General features: G+C 39.7%; 1 protein-coding gene across 6 annotated transcripts in view; it reads right to left on the minus strand.

Annotated features, from left to right (window-relative positions):
- Positions 1-15,840, minus strand: part of mrtfab (myocardin related transcription factor Ab) — a 50,549-nt gene that overhangs the window by 2,632 nt on the left and 32,077 nt on the right. For 5 of the 6 annotated variants that reach the window (XM_060939826.1, XM_060939824.1, XM_060939827.1 and 2 more), the window contains 14 exons: positions 11,405-11,460; positions 9,925-10,000; positions 7,495-7,641; positions 6,354-6,508; positions 6,091-6,207; positions 5,708-5,964; positions 5,418-5,589; positions 4,945-5,340; positions 4,063-4,746; positions 1,516-1,719; positions 1,314-1,430; positions 990-1,133; positions 764-850; positions 570-630 (listed from right to left, as the gene is read on the minus strand). In XM_060939826.1, the coding sequence (XP_060795809.1) occupies positions 570-630; positions 764-850; positions 990-1,133; positions 1,314-1,430; positions 1,516-1,719; positions 4,063-4,746; positions 4,945-5,340; positions 5,418-5,589; positions 5,708-5,964; positions 6,091-6,207; positions 6,354-6,508; positions 7,495-7,641; positions 9,925-10,000; positions 11,405-11,460 (2,673 nt within the window). The remainder of the gene's footprint in view (positions 1-569; positions 631-763; positions 851-989; positions 1,134-1,313; positions 1,431-1,515; positions 1,720-4,062; positions 4,747-4,944; positions 5,341-5,417; positions 5,590-5,707; positions 5,965-6,090; positions 6,208-6,353; positions 6,509-7,494; positions 7,642-9,924; positions 10,001-11,404; positions 11,461-15,840) is intronic. The other variant, XM_060939825.1, reaches the window with a different exon arrangement.

Below are 15,840 nucleotides of genomic sequence, written 5' to 3' on the forward strand. Positions count from 1 at the left end.
TAGCTGAATCCTGAATGACTCAATTTTATATAAATAGGGGACTACATAGGCGGCAAAATGTAGTTTTTTTCCTGCCATGAAAGTGCACTTGTATACCGAGGAGGAAGCAATTTGCATTACAGCTGTGAATGAGGATTCAAAATGGCGGCTCGGCTCGGTTTCCCTTTTGGGCGCTCTCGTTTTCTGTCAGAATTTGGTAAAGTAAAGAAAAAAATTTATTTACCAGCTGGGAGGTCCGTGTCGTGAAATACCGTGACCTCAGCCTTGAATACTGACCTTGGCCCAGAGGGCCTCGGTCAGTACGGTATTTCACGACACGGACCTCCCAGCTGGTAAATTATATACGATTTCTGAGACACAGAACGGTGACCAATCAAGAATGGGAACTAAAAATAAATAAATAAAATAAATGCATTTTTCATCAAGCTCCAGCCAAGGAGCCAACCTTGATCATGATTCCTCCAGAGAAACCATGCTTCAAGTTCCTGGCTTCCTGAAAATGTTCTTACAGTGTAAATGTACCTTAAAATCATATTTCAAAACATATTTTAAGAATTTTTTTTTCTTACCTCCACTCTTAATGAGAATGTCAAACAAATCATCGACATGGTGATTGTTGGAACAATTCTCCTGTGGGAATAAGAATATTATTTTAATCTATAGCTCTGATTTGCCATCAGGAAAAGAGAAACAAACATTAAAATATAGCAATGGAGCAGACAAAGCAGATGCAGATGAACAAAGTGCAAAGAGAGAGTCGTACTTTGACATGATGGGGGTTATGGGATTCCCGTTTTGGAGATGGAGGTGTAAATAAAGTGTGTCGGTCAAAACTTGGACACACCTCTCCCTGCAAGAGAGGGAGATAGATCATGGTGGAAAAGGAAAAGGGTGGCATACAAAAAGGGGAAATGAGACGTGAAACAGGAAATGTTAAGATGTTATGAGATGATGAAATGCAAAGCTGGCTGGATTGGATAATACTGTACCTTGAGTGAAGCAGGGGAGCTAGGCTCGATGAGAGGGTGGGACTCCTCACTAAGGAAAAAAGGATGAAGACTGGGCGGGGCTGATACTGACTCACTTGACTCTTGAATAAAAGGCGTTTCTAAATGCAATCCTGCCTTTTGTACCTGGAAACAGAGTTAAGACTCGTTACATACTGCAATAATTTAAATGTATTGCATGTTCAAAAGGGACATCAGCTAAATTTGTTACATGATAGAAAGCACTCCATCAAATTACCAGATGTAACAAAACATTTTTTAAACAACCCATACTACTCTATCAGTGTTAAATGCCTATTCACATACTTTCGAAGTAGGCTGTTTGACAGGAGCAGTTTTCTGAGACTGTAGGGATTTGTTCACAGGATGAGCATCCTCATTAGCCGCTTGGCTGGGTAGCCTGACAGGTGTGGACTGCATTCTCTGAAATAAATCATGCAGAATAAGCGAATCTATTTAACAGCATAAAAACTACATTTCCATAGGTCAATGCATTCATACACATTACCTGCAGGGTGATGCGTCCATTGCTTTTGCTTTGTGGAGATTCACTGTTCCGGTTATCCACACTGTTATTGGTAAGTGCAATGAGATAATGGTTACCATTGCCATCGGTGACAAGAGTGGGTGCTGGATGAGCTTTGAGAAGATCCAGTGGGAACGATGTGGTCACTTGAGTACCACTTTGCTGGTTGACAAACACTTGGGAGACCTATGAAAAAAAAGCCATGGATTAAAGTACAGTAAAGGGCAGTAATTAACTGAAGCTAAGCTAAAATTCAGACAAATACAAGTCTTTCTTTCAATGTTCTATCAAAAACAAAATCCAAGAAGGTGGGCATTTTTGGCGGTCTGTAAAGATGCTTCCTTGTAGGGCTGGGTGATCTAGCTGAAAAATTTCACACTAAAATGGCTCATTTCAGTTGATATTGATAATTATTGATAATTTTAATCACCCATTTTTAATATTACCAGGAGAAAACAAAGGTTGAATTCAACCACTTTGTTTTGAATTAAAAAATACCTTACTTTTATCAACAACTTCCTCATTGCCTGCAGTGTTTCCCCACACACTGACTTTACTTGGGCCGGTGTTCTGACATTTTGGCATACTTTATCAGAATAGCAGACCAGTAATCCAAATTTATACCCATACCTATAGGTCTGTCATACTTTAAATCAAAATAACCTATCTGCATAACCCCAACTGTAGCAGAAAACATGATAAAATTCGTCTACACACACATTAAACCAGGGTATGCCATTTTGATAAAGCATGCTAAAATGTCAGAATACCTGCTGCCCAGGAATATTAATGGTCGCCAAAAACTACCTGTTAAAATGGGTTGCCAGATAAGTATGAAGAATGAGAATGTTCTGTGAGCAATAGAGAAATAATAATGAACATAATATACTGCATCTCTAACTGTGTTGTCCTGGAATGATTGGCCAAATAGCCGACCACATGAAGGGAGAGCTTTCACGCTGTAGACAATCTTAATCAGTGTGCATGTTACATGTTATTGTCAACGTTACCATGACAACATGAAGTACCCGAATTCAGTCAATACATTCAGCTTTGTAACAGTACTTTTGTTCAAGTCCCTATTTAACTGAATATTAAAAGTACATTAACTGCCCACGCACATTTGGTCACTATTTTCGTGTCAGTAACAGAAATTAGTAGATTAAATAAATAAATAAACAAACAAAACAAAACCCAACAACATAGCATGCGTGATTTACTGAGCAGCTCAAGCAGAGAAGATTCCAATCCACACGAGTGGAGCAAATTTCAAACTGCTTAAGAAAAGATGATGCCAATGTGATCCAAAATCACATACAGCAGAACATTTTTGCGGTGGCAGGTAATGCAGGCCCTGTCCACTGGCTACGACCATAAGTACATTTAAGACCTGTGGGAAACATTGCTCATTTTCTCACTCCAAGCCGTGTCTGGTGTTCTGCATTTAATGCATTCACGTTCAACTATCAAACAATTTTTCTTACTGCTATTGATAAAGTGTCTATCGATGGTACTTACTGCTTTCGTTTTATCGCCCAGGCCTATTTCCTTGTCTTGACTGACTGGATGCTGGTTGTCCATATTATTAGTCTTTTCCCCTTCAGTACTGTGCAAAAATCTTAGGTACCCTATTTTTTAGTAGAAACTTTGTTGCAGATTTTTAACCTTGTTATCGAGTCAATACAAAAATATTTTAAAATTTACAAAACAGTTTTCCAGCACAAAATTAAATATTACACAAAAATGTTTGTATGTCAGTAAAGAAAGCAGGATATTATGCAAGAGACCACTTTTCACACAGAAAAACAATGAAGGCTGCTGGGTTTTGCTGCAAAGATAAGAAGCAAGTGTGACAAAGTCTCCAGCAGAACTGGGACTGCTTCTGCAAGATGCTCAGTAAAACTTGCCAGCTAAGTGCCTTATAAAACTGCACAAATTATACCCGAGACTACTATTTTCTTTAAAATGTCTTTAAAGCATTTGATTGTCACACCAAATATTGACTTTGTTTCATTTACCACTCTTTATAATATTTTTTTAATGTAGAAACATCTAAATTTTTTATTTCTAAACACATCTTTGCTCTACAGCATTTCTTTTTATGTGCCCAAGACTTTTGCACAATACTGAAGACTCTTGTGCACCACAGAGATTAGAGCAGATACCTTATTATGCTAAAAAGTGAAGAGAACTTTGCCCAAGATTATGAAAAACTAACAAAATTACTAACCCTACCTTTAAGACTTAAAAGAAGAGGAGAAAAAAAAAAAAAGGGCCGACCAGCATGAGTGACTAGAGCCATAAAAACAGAATAACTGTTTTATGGAAATATTTGGTTTTATTTAAAGTGGAATTCACCTGAATTAGCCAATGGGATAACGAGTTTAATACAAATACTAATTTATATAATAAGAATAAGCTATCCAAGAAGTGTTAAGTCACATTTTAGAGGCCGGGGTGCCTTACCGGCTATTATTAAACACCTTTTATACTAACTAATTGTTCATTACTCACTATAACCTGACTGACCTGTTGTGTCTGTAACGGTTGTTGTTTCTGCTGCTGTTGTTTTGGTGGCCTCTGTTGCTTCTTCTGATTGGCCTGTAGCTGCTTCGGCTGGCTCTGCTGGATAATGAGCTGCTGCAGCTTCTGTTGTTGTAGTGCCTGCGGCTGCTGCTGTTTTGACTGCTCTGACTGCATTTGCTGCTGCACCTGCAATCGGTGGATTTGCTGCAATTTGAGCAGTGTCTGCTGAGAACATTGTGTTTGTATCTTTCTCTGAGGTTGTGGCTGCGGCTCTGCTGAAGTTTCCATGTCCTCCCTTGCTTCCTCTTTTACCTTCACAGCCTCTCTATTGGCCAGGGCTACTCCTTCAGCCTTGACCGTTATTTCCATTCCCTCTATGGTCGAGCCACGCTTGCCCTGCTCAAGCTGTGAGCGCAGAGTCTCTACAAGTTGCTGTTTCTGCCTTAGCATGCGGGTCAGCTGCTCGATTTGCTTATCCTTCTCTTGGAGCATCTGGTCTTTGTCCAGCAGAGGTGCTGAGGGTGCCAGTGGGGCTGTCATTGGATGCTCCTGAGGCTGAGTAGCTGAAGAAGGGACAGCAGTAGGGTGGGACATGCAGCATGATGACTGCCCAAGAGGCTCCTCTTTAACTGGGGATGGATGTTCTGAGGATGGGTGCAGACTCAGCTGAGTGAGAGGTGAGCTAACCTATTTAGGAAGAAAGGCTCACATTAAATAATTAAATAAAACATTATGCCTTCTTGTGAAGAAGGGCCAGTAGCATTTAACAGTAAAATAAAACATGAACTGAAACATTTGATGTGAAATGTAACGTCAGCCTGGAACAATAGTATCATTTATAAAACAAATTTATAAAATACTTCCTGAGTGGAAAACAGAACCAACCATTTCTCCAAACACATCCCCATTACAGCTGGTCTCATCGGGACTCATTCCAGCCACTGAGCGTTCAGATGGTGTAGGAGATACAGGAGGGGAGGAGCTTGTACTGTTGAAGCGTGTGATTTGGGGCAGGGCTGCAGCTTGGATGCCGCTGCTCACGGTCACTGGATAGGCTGCCACCATCCCGTTGGTGTCTTTAGATTGGTGTGTGCCAGGGACAGAGGTGGAAGACTGAGCTGCCACTTCCTGAGTTAGAACTTGAACCGTTTTCACAGGTCCAGATCCTACTGCTGCACCACCATTCTGTTCCTGGTAGTTCTTCAGTCTCTCTATAAGGTCATTCTTAGTGCCAGACACAGTCAAACCCCTCAGTTTCAGCTCCTGTTTAAGTTCTGCAACCTGAAATGAAAGTAGACTAATCATGTACTGACCTTTATAACGCATTGTAAAAGTGATCCATTAGAAAGCTGGCTTACTTTGAATTCATCCAAGTTTGCAGGCAGTACTCCTGGCTTGACCCCTCCTGCCACTGGCTGGCTTGAACGATTAGCTCCATTCTGAGTGGATGCGGCAGCAGATGAGGAAAGTGATCGAGATGGAGAAGGGCCAGAATTGGCTGGCTGTTGCTGCTGCTGTTCAGAAGGACGTCTGGATGTACAAAGACAGAACATTAACATTTCCTGCTTGCTGTGGAAATGTTATACAATTTTTCTTTATTTGGTCTGACAGCAAAAAATATAAAACCCTACAAATTTCCTGAACTCACTTGGGTGGTGCAGGTAGGATGGTGTGATAGTTGTAGTGCTGCTGCTGCTGGCTGATGATCTGGAGCTGGAGGAAGAGTTGCTGTTGGTGGAGAATCTTGGCATAAGATGAATCCAGCTGGGGAGGGGGTTCACGGTCATTCTTCTGATCAGGAGGAATGTACTGGTGATATTTGAGCTTCTTCACCTTAGGTTTGTTCTCTTTAGGCTTTTTAGTCCGCTGAGCAGAACGATCAACACTAGACTTTGACAGGGAGTGCTGCAGTGATGATGCATGAAGAACAAAGATTAATAGTGACAAAGAGTAAAATAATATGAGATTGGTAAACAAATGTTTGATAAAGGAGAGATCTGCAAGAATGTGTTAGTGCTATCGGTCACTGACTTTGGCAGATCCAGTAGGAGGACGGGCACATACAACCATCGAAGTTCCGTTGGTCAGGTTTTGTGGGGAAGAGGACTCAGGAGCATTAATCAGAGATGGTGCAGCCTGGGTAAGGAACTGGAAATCGGAATTTATAAGTTAGTTATTTCAGCAACTTCCCTCTGTCTCGTACCGCAACATCAAAATGCAACATTTAATGTTTTCCAACATGTTGATTAGTTTTCTGTATCATAAGCAAGATGTAACGAAAGCCTGGAATGTACCTGTGTGGGTGAGGGGTTTCTGTTCAGATTAAGCATATCCGAGGGGGAATGCTGAGGGACAGAGCCAAGTGGAGAGTCCTGACTGCCTGGCTGTTCAGGAGATAGGCCATCACTGCTGTCCTCATCCAATGAAGAATTCTCACCCTTTGGAGAACCTGTACATATGAGAATGTAGAAAAAGAAATAGAATCTCCAGCCCCCTTCATACATGAAATTCGTTATTGTATAAGGTAAAAACAACATGGAATAGATGATAAATTTTCATTCTCACTCAGTCTTCCATAACAAAAAAATTACATACATCCCATATTCCCACCTGACTGTGTTTAATGGAATGCTACAGAGCGCGAACCTCCGCGAGATGTATAAAACATGCAAGACCGGACATGATGCATAATTCACAAGTCCATTATTGTGAAAAGCCCAAGCTAAGACATTAGCTAGTTAGCAACATGGCATGAGTCAAGCTGCATCACCTCTCTGGTGAGAGAGTTCTCTTCCTGTTTCTGAACATTTGTTTTGTTCAAGCAGAGGCCATTTATAAGATTTTTGTGTATATCTGCCAATGGTTGCTTATTGGTTTGAGTTTGCCGTTGGTTACTTTGCATTAAGGCAGTAGGAGTAGTTCTGTCACAATATCACCACATCATTTACATCACAACTGGTCAAACCGTTAATGTTCCTAAGCCACCAGAGGATATATTAAAGCTAGACGGCCTCACGATTTCTGTAATATGTCTCACAAAAAAAAAAAAAAAAAAAAAAAAAAACCCACAACCCCAGGCCATTCTGTGGCTGGGAAGTTATTTCATTGTTCTATTCGGAAAAAAAATACAATTGGAAGTCTGTGATTCAAATTAAGTAGCTTTCGGTTCAATAAACAAAAATAATTGGGTGTCGGGGAAAATTCTTATGATGCCCTACAAGTGAAAAATCTGAAAGGCAGTCTACCTTTAATGTTTCAACTTTGCTGTTTTGTCCCCATTCCCACACAGCACCCTTATAGCAGAAAATATACGGTTTTCAGTGCGAGTGGAAATGGGATACAAGTACAAGTTTAGCATGATACTACTTTGACTGACTAATGTTGACAGTGAAGAGTCTTGTGTTATGATGTGTAATTTTGTGGTGTAATGCTGACCTAAGAGTGAAGGCACAGGCAGGATGTTCTTATGGATGAGCTCAATAGGGCCGGGCCGGTGAGAAATTTTATCATTGAGGTCATCAGCCAGGCGAGCCCTCTTTAGCTTCAGTTGTTTGGCCTGCAGAGATGGCTCCACTGACGTCTCTGTGGATGGGAGAGGCGCAAACTTACAGACCTTGCAACCAGACAGCATGTGCACAGCAACAGCAAAGCCACACCGATGAGATGAGATGATTAAACTCCATTTATTCTCAGATTTTTTAAAAAATGTTATAGCTTGTTTCTGTTCATCCTAGCCATTTCTGAATTTTATTTCAGTTCAAATTCAGAAATTTAACAGAACTGAGACAAAAGCAAGCAATATCCATTATGGCACAAACAGAAATGGCTCCTTTGCATATTTGCATGCAAAATTCATTGGCAAATAAATAAATAAGAGCCGATGGCATATCTTCCTGCAGTTACAGTGGTGTTCGAGAGTTTATGAACCCTTTAGAATTTTCTATATTTCTGCATAAATATGACCTAAAACATCACACAAGTCCTAAAAGTAGATAAAGAAAACCCAGTTAAACAAATGGGACAAAAATATTATACTTGGTCATTTATTTATTGAGGAAAATGATCCAGTATTACGTATCTGTGAGGGGCAAAAGTATGTGAACCTTTGCTTTCAGCAATAACTGCAACTAAACGTTTCCGGTAATTGTTGATCAGTCCTGCACACCGGCTTGGAGGAATTTTAGCCCATTCCTCCATACAGAACAGCTTCAACTCTGGGATGTTGGTGGGTTTCGTCACATGAACTGCTCGCTTCAGGTCCTTCCACAACATTTCGATTGGATTAAGGTCAGGACTTCGACTTGGCCATTCCAAAACATTAACTTTATTCTTCTTTAACCATTCTTTGGTAGAACGACTTCTGTGCTTCGGGTCATTGTCTTGCTCCATGACCCACCTTCTCTTGAGATTCAGTTCATGGACAGGTGTCCTGACATTTTCCTTTAAAATTCACTGGCATAATTCAGAATTCATTGTTCCATCAATGATGGCAAACCGTCCTGGCCCAGATGCAGCAAAACAGACCCAAACCGTGATACTACCATCACCATGTTTCACAGATGGGATAAGGTTCTTATGCTGCTGCCTTAAGACACTGATTGGCTGGCTTATAATACACCAGCCAATCAGAATGAGGGTTTAAAAAAGTAGTTTGGATGAAAAAAAGGCTCATTTCTAGTGCGCATGCCCTGAGTAACTGGAAGCACCATTTGTAAATAAAAATGTTTTTGGTTGGAACAGGTTACAAGCATGAATTTCCGTCGATTTCTGGCATGAAACATGCTTTAAATCAAGTGAAAATTGATGACAACCTGCTACAGAACCGGGAGATATGCATGAAATGTGTCATATATGGGATTTTTGATTTTCAAGTGAGTAAATGATATATCGTATCCTCGAAAATCGTGCATGATCGAGTATCGCGAGCTGTGAGTACAGCCCTAATGCAGTGTTTTCCTTTCTCCAAACATAACGCTTCTCATTTAAACCAAAAAGTTCTATTTTGGTCTCATCCGTCCACAAAACATTTTTCCAATAACCTTCTGGCTTGTCCACATGATCTTTAGCAAACTGCAGACGAGCAGCAATTTTTTTTTGGAGAACAGTGGCTTTCTCCTTGCAACCCTGCCATGCACACCATTGTTGTTCAGGGTTCTCCTGATGGTGGACTCTTGAACAGTGGCTAATGTTAAATGTGAGAGAGGCCTTCAGTTGCTTAGAAGTTACCCTGGGGTCCTTTGTGACCTTGCCGACTATTACATGCCTTGCTCTTGGAGTGATCTTTGTTGGTAGACCACTCCTGGGGAGGGCAACAATGGTCTTGAATTTCCTCCGTTTATACACAATCTGTCTGAATGGATTGGTGGAGTCCAAGCTCTTTAGAGATGGTTTTGTAACCTTTTCCAGCCTGATGAGCATCAACAACGCTTTTTCTGAGGTCCTCAGAAATCTCCTTTGTTCATGCCATGATACACTTCCACAAACATGTGTTGTGAAGATCAGACTTTGATAGATCCCTGTTCTTTAAATACAACAGGGCGCCCACTCACACCTGATTGTCATCTCATTGATTGAAAACACCTGACTCTAATTTCACCTTCAAATTAACTGCTAATCCTAGAGGTTCACATACTTTTGCCACTCACAGATATGTAATATTGGACCATTTTCCTTGATAAATAAATGACCAAGTATCATATTTTTGTCTCATTTGATAACTGGGTTCTCTTTATCTACTTTTAGGACTTGTGTGAAAATCTGATGTTGTTTTAGGTCATATTTATGCAGAAATATAGAAAATTCTAAAGGGTTCACAAACTTTCAAGCACCACTGTATATGATTTTCTGAGTTAGAACTTAACTTACCCTCTAGTATGTGCATCCTCACCAGCTCTGACCTCTCGGGCCGACTCCTGATCTTTCTCTTCAAATAGTCCTCAGTCTAGAGAGAAGAGGAGAGAGACCACACGTGACCTGGGTGTATGCAATGTACAAAAAGTACATTGCCTGGCAAGCAAGCAAGCAAGCAAGCAAATAGTCACCATTTGGATTTAAATAAGCAAATACTTAAGAGCCTTTCGTTGGACAATTACTGCAGTGATTAATACGTTTCAGCTGACAAAATTCTTTTAACCCTCACTGATGCCATAAGTAGCTTCTCATTTCTTAAACAACCATGTCAGAAGAAAAATCACATGGTCATGGAAAAGATGTTACTGTGTTTCAGAAGAGTGAAATTACTGGCCTGCATCAAGCAAAGGAAACAACGAAGGAGATTGCTGAAATTACTGGAATTGCGTAAAGAACTGTCCAATGCATTACTAAAACCTGGAAGGATAGTGGTGAACAGTCAACTTCAAGGGAGAAATGTGGTTGGCAAAAAATCTTGACTGACTGTGATTGGAGAATCACTTCAATTCTTGAAGTCTATTCATAAAAAGGACTGACAGTAGAACTCACAGCTAGGTTTAATAGTAAGAGCGATGTTTCAAAGTAAGAGCATTTCCATACACACGGGGCAACAAGAACTCACAGGATTGAGACTAAACAGCTGTGTGATAATAAGAAAACCACTTTTCATTCAGACGAATTGGAAGAAAAAGCTTCAATTTGCTTGGGAGCATAAAGGTTGGACTCTGGAGCAATGGAAAAGGGTCATGTGGGCTGACGAATCCAGATTTACCCTATTCCAGAGCAATGGGTATATCATGGTAAGTGCAAGAAGCAATGTACCCATCCTGCATAGTGCAGTGATCTGAAGTTATTTTAATACTGTAGGTCAGGCTGAGGCTCTGCAAAGTTATGTGGTAATAAAATGAAGTCAGCTGACTACCTGAATGGACTGAATGACCAGGTTCTCTCAATGAATTTTTTTCTTCCCCGATGGCATGGATGGCGACAATGCCACGATTCATCGGGCTCAAATTGCAAAAAAAAAAAAAAAAAAAAAAAAAAAAAAAAGAGTGGTTCAGGAAGCACGAGGAATCATTTTCATATATGAACTGGCCACCAGAGTCCTGACCTTAACCCCACTGAAAATCTTTGGGATGTGCTGGAGAAGAGTTTACAGAGTGGTTTGACTCTCCTGTAGTCAATACAAGACCTTAGCAAAAATTAGTGCAACTCTGGATGGAAATACATGTTGTGATGTTGCATAAGGTTGTTGAAACAATGTCACGGCAAATGTGTACCATAATCAAAGCTAAATGTGGTCCAACAAAATGTGTGCGCAACTTTTTTTTTTTTTCTGGCTAGGCAGTGTACTAATAAGATGCCAAACCTTAATTTCTAATCTTAGAGTTCCACTCAAAAGTCAAATCAAAGGGTTTATAAAAAAGTTACTCACCCGTGCTCTCTCAAGACTTTTTCTCTGCTCATGAAAGGCAGCAGGACTCTTCAGCGCTGTTGGCAGAAAAAGGAGTGCTTATTGCTTTACTGCACCAGCCATATTTGATATTCAGGAAAACAAACAGTGAAAGCAGAACTGTCTGTTTTGCAGAATAGCAGATCAGTTGTAGACTCATAATGGAACCTTTAACAGGGGAATTCCTACAAGACACCAACTTACAGGGTAAAAAAAAAAAGGAGAAACAGAGGTTTTTTGGATAATGACCTAATCTAAACCCAACACATTTACAGTGGTGCTTGAAAGTTTGTGAACCCTTTAGAATTTTCTATATTTCTGAAATAATTATGATCTAAAACATCAGATTTTCACACAAGTCCTAAAAGTAGATAAAGAGAACCCATTTAAACAAATGAGACAAAAATATTCCACTTGGTCATTTATTTATTGAGGAAAATAATCCAATATTACATATCTGTGAGTGGCAAAAGTATGTGAACTTCTAGGATTAGCAGTTAATTTGAAGGTGAAATTAGAGTCAGGTGTTTGTCATCCCATTGATTGAAATCAGGTGTGAGTGGGCACCCTGTTTTATTTAAAGAACAGGACTCTATCAAAGTCTGATCTTCACAATACGTGCTTGTGGAAGTGCATCAGGGCACGAACAAAGGAGCTTTCTGAGGACCTCAGAAAAAGCGTTGTTGATGCTCATCAGGCTGGAAAAGGTTACAAAAGCATCTCTACAGGGCTCGATATTAACGGTTGTCCGCATGTCCGGGACAAGTGATACTTAATGTCGGACAAGCTCATCGTCTCAGTTACTTGTCTGATCGGACAAGTGCCAAAATACGCCGATATTCGGGTTACATATCAAATTTATCAGTTTATTCACATGATTTCCGAAGCATCTCACTCGCCATATTGTTTTGATGAATCGCTGGATGTTTCTATTCGGAAAGAGTGATGTGCGCATGTGCAATATTCCACTTGCGAAACCAGCCAATACCGCTTCGTGTATTTGAGCTGAAAAGTAAACGGTCGTTTATGATTGGTTTTAATCGTGTCATACACGTGGATTTGTTGACATTTCTGTTGGCGGGATCATTATTCAACTGTATATTTACGTTGAGTGTGTGGTAATTTCCAAATCTTTGAATTGTTGTTGATGGTGTTCGTTATATAGCCGAGCGTGTGTGGTGGGGTGTGCTGGGCTTGGAATGCGCGCCTGCATGCGCGTGGATTGACAGGGAGTGAGGTAGGAGTGGGGAAAGTTATCTATGAAATACCAAGCTGTCAAATGGCTGCTAATTAGGCTACCGGCTGTATTAATTAACTAATTAGTAATGGGAGTTTAGGGATTTGAAACATAGGGCTCTATAATTTAGATATAATTATGGATTATTTGAAATTACCTTTTTTTGACCATTAAATACCATACAGGAGCCACACTGAATAATTAGACAACAATTAATCAGTGGAGGATATATATTCAAAATTAATAATTTAAAAATGAAAATATATAATTTTAATTTTCTGGTTTTCAATTTCTCATAAATAAATTAATGATTGATGGAGTCCAATTGATGGAACAGAACTCAAGGGTTGATAGATGAAGATGAATAGAAACTTTATTTGTATCCATTCATCTGTGAGTCAATAGAGGTGTGGAGGTTTTCATAAGAACATATATTATCTTGTCATTTGATAACTAGATTTCAGTGTATAATAATCAGTTATTTACAGTATTAATCAGTCAAATTTTGTTATCAGTTGTTTTTATTTGTAGCATTGCTGTTATTTGTTTCTCTTGTCCAAACTAGTGATATCTCATCAAGTCGTAAATTTTATGATAATGTTACTTTTTGTGATATTTGTTACTGAACTGCAGAGTACTGATCTGTGTATATATAATGGTTAGTGTTTCTGGATCTCATAGTATATTTATTTTGTTCTTAAAACTTTATGTTCATAATTTCTACTCAATTGGAATATATTGCTTCTGAACTTCAGCATAATAATTGGTGAATTATGGTATCAATCAGTCTGTTTTACTATATTTTTTAACTTTTGCCTCAGTATATCAAGTATTGATTACTTTTGATTCATAGATATTATGCATATGTTGTGAATTCGGAAACAAATGCCATAAAGATTGTTGGGTTACAAATAGCTTATTTGTGTGTGTGTGTGTGTGTGTGTGTGGGGGGGGGGGTTCTCAAATATTTTTCGGACAAGTCAACTTCATATTCGGACAAGTAAATTTCCTTTCAACTTGCCCGACAAGGCAAGTGGTTTCAAAACTTAATGTAGAGCCCTGCTCTCAAGAGCTTGGACTCCACCAATCCACAGTCAGATAGATTGTGTACAAATGGAGGAAATTCAAGACCATTGTTACCCTCCCCAGGAGTGGTCGACCAACAAAGATCACTCCAAGAGCAAGACGTGTAATAGTCGGCAAGGTCACAAAAGACCCCAGGGTAACTTCTAAGCAACTGAAGGCCTCTCTCACATTGGCTAATGTTAATGTTCATGAGTCCACCATCAGGAGAACCCTGAACAACAATGGTGTGCATGGCAGGGTTGCAAGGAGAAAGCCACTGCTCTCCAAAAAGAACATTGCTGCTCGTCTGCAGTTTGCTAAAGATCCCGTGGACATGCCAGAAGGATATTGGAAAAATGTTTTGTGGACGGATGAGACCAAAATACAACTTCTTGGTTTAAATGAGAAGTGTTATGTTTGGAGAAAGGAAAACACTGCATTCCAGCATAACAACCTTATCCCATCTGTGAAACATGGTGGTGGAAGTATCATGGTTTGGGCCTGTTTTGCTGCATCTGGGCCAGGACGGCTTGCCATCATTGATGGAACAATGAATTCTGAATTATACCAGCGAATTCTAAAGGAAAATGTCAGGTCATCTGTCCATGAACTGAATCTCAAGAGAAGGTGGGTCATGCAGCAAGACAATGACCCAAAGCACACAAGTCATTCGACCAAAGAATGGTTAAAGAAGAATAAAGTTAATGTTTTTGGAATGGCCAAGTCAAAGTCTTGACCTTAATCCAATCGAAATATTGTGGAAGGACCTGAAGCGAGCAGCTCATGTGAGGAAACCCACCAACATCCCAGAGTTGAAGCTGTTCTGTACAGAGGAATGGGCTAAAATTCCTCCAAGCCGGTGTGCAGGACTGATCAACAGTTACCGGAAACGTTTAGTTGCAGTTATTGCTGTACAAGGGGGTCACAACAGACACTGAAAGCAAAGGTTCACATACTTTTGCCACTCACAGATATGTAATATTGGATCACTTTCCTCAATCAATAAATGACCAAGTATATTATTTTTGTCTCGTGTTTAACTGGGTTCTCTTTATCTACTTTTAGGACTTGTGTGAAAATCTGATGTTGTTTTAGGTCATATTTATGCAGAAATATACAAAATTCTAAAAGGGTTCACAAACTTTCAAGGACCACTGTAAACTTCAGACGTGAAGACTATTAGCAAGCAAACACAAATGCTTGTGTCTCACAGAACCGAAGCTGTATCAGGATATTTCTGTTCTGATTTATCCTATACAATTCACATGAAATGTAATAAAACTACTGTGTGGATAAAACAAATGTGAAGAGCAAAAAGTATAGAAGAATGACATGGTAAATGTTTGCATTAAAGAAAATGTCAAATAGAAAATCTAGCGGATACAAAAATCCCAATTTCTCAAGACCACAATACTTCTAAATATTCTACATATTATGCACAACAATGAGAAATGATAGGGTGGCAGTTACATGTTGTGTAAGAGAAGCAATTGGGTAACAGTTGATGGCATTTCCTCACTGAATGGGCTGAACACTGACCCAAAAGTGGTAATCACAATCAACCGTGTGAGTGGTCTAGATGAAACTAGTGCAGCCAGTCCCTTTTTTAATATATGAGATGATGCATGAATATAGCATGACAGCTGAAACAGACCCTCCCAACACCTGTTGTTTGTCTCTGCCTTCTCTTTCAATAATTACTTCAATTATTTTTTGAGCATGTGGCCGTCGATGTACAGTAAGATCAAGAGTTTGGATTCTTTGACGGCTTTCCAAATTCATTACACACAATGTGGGTTAAATGGCAGATGGGAACTGCATGAAGCAACAATCTTGTTAACTGCATACAGTTACATTACAGCCTTCATGTGTTATGGAAGCCATTTTTGGCTTTCACTGCTATAAGGTTTAGTTGCACTTGCTGCAACAGGACTTCCTCCTTCACACAGATAGGCAGAACAGAGAGCAGTGTGAACAGCGTGCTGCTTCTTGTCTGATGAGCAGAAGCCAGAATACGGAAGTGGAAACCAAGAGGGAAGCAGGACCACCAGATAACACGCAGTCCATTTTCACAATGATTGAGTATACAAACTCGTTAGCCAGGTCAAAGACATAG

This window comes from Neoarius graeffei, chromosome 14 (genome assembly GCF_027579695.1).
Source record: "Neoarius graeffei isolate fNeoGra1 chromosome 14, fNeoGra1.pri, whole genome shotgun sequence".
Lineage (NCBI taxonomy): Eukaryota > Metazoa > Chordata > Actinopteri > Siluriformes > Ariidae > Neoarius > Neoarius graeffei.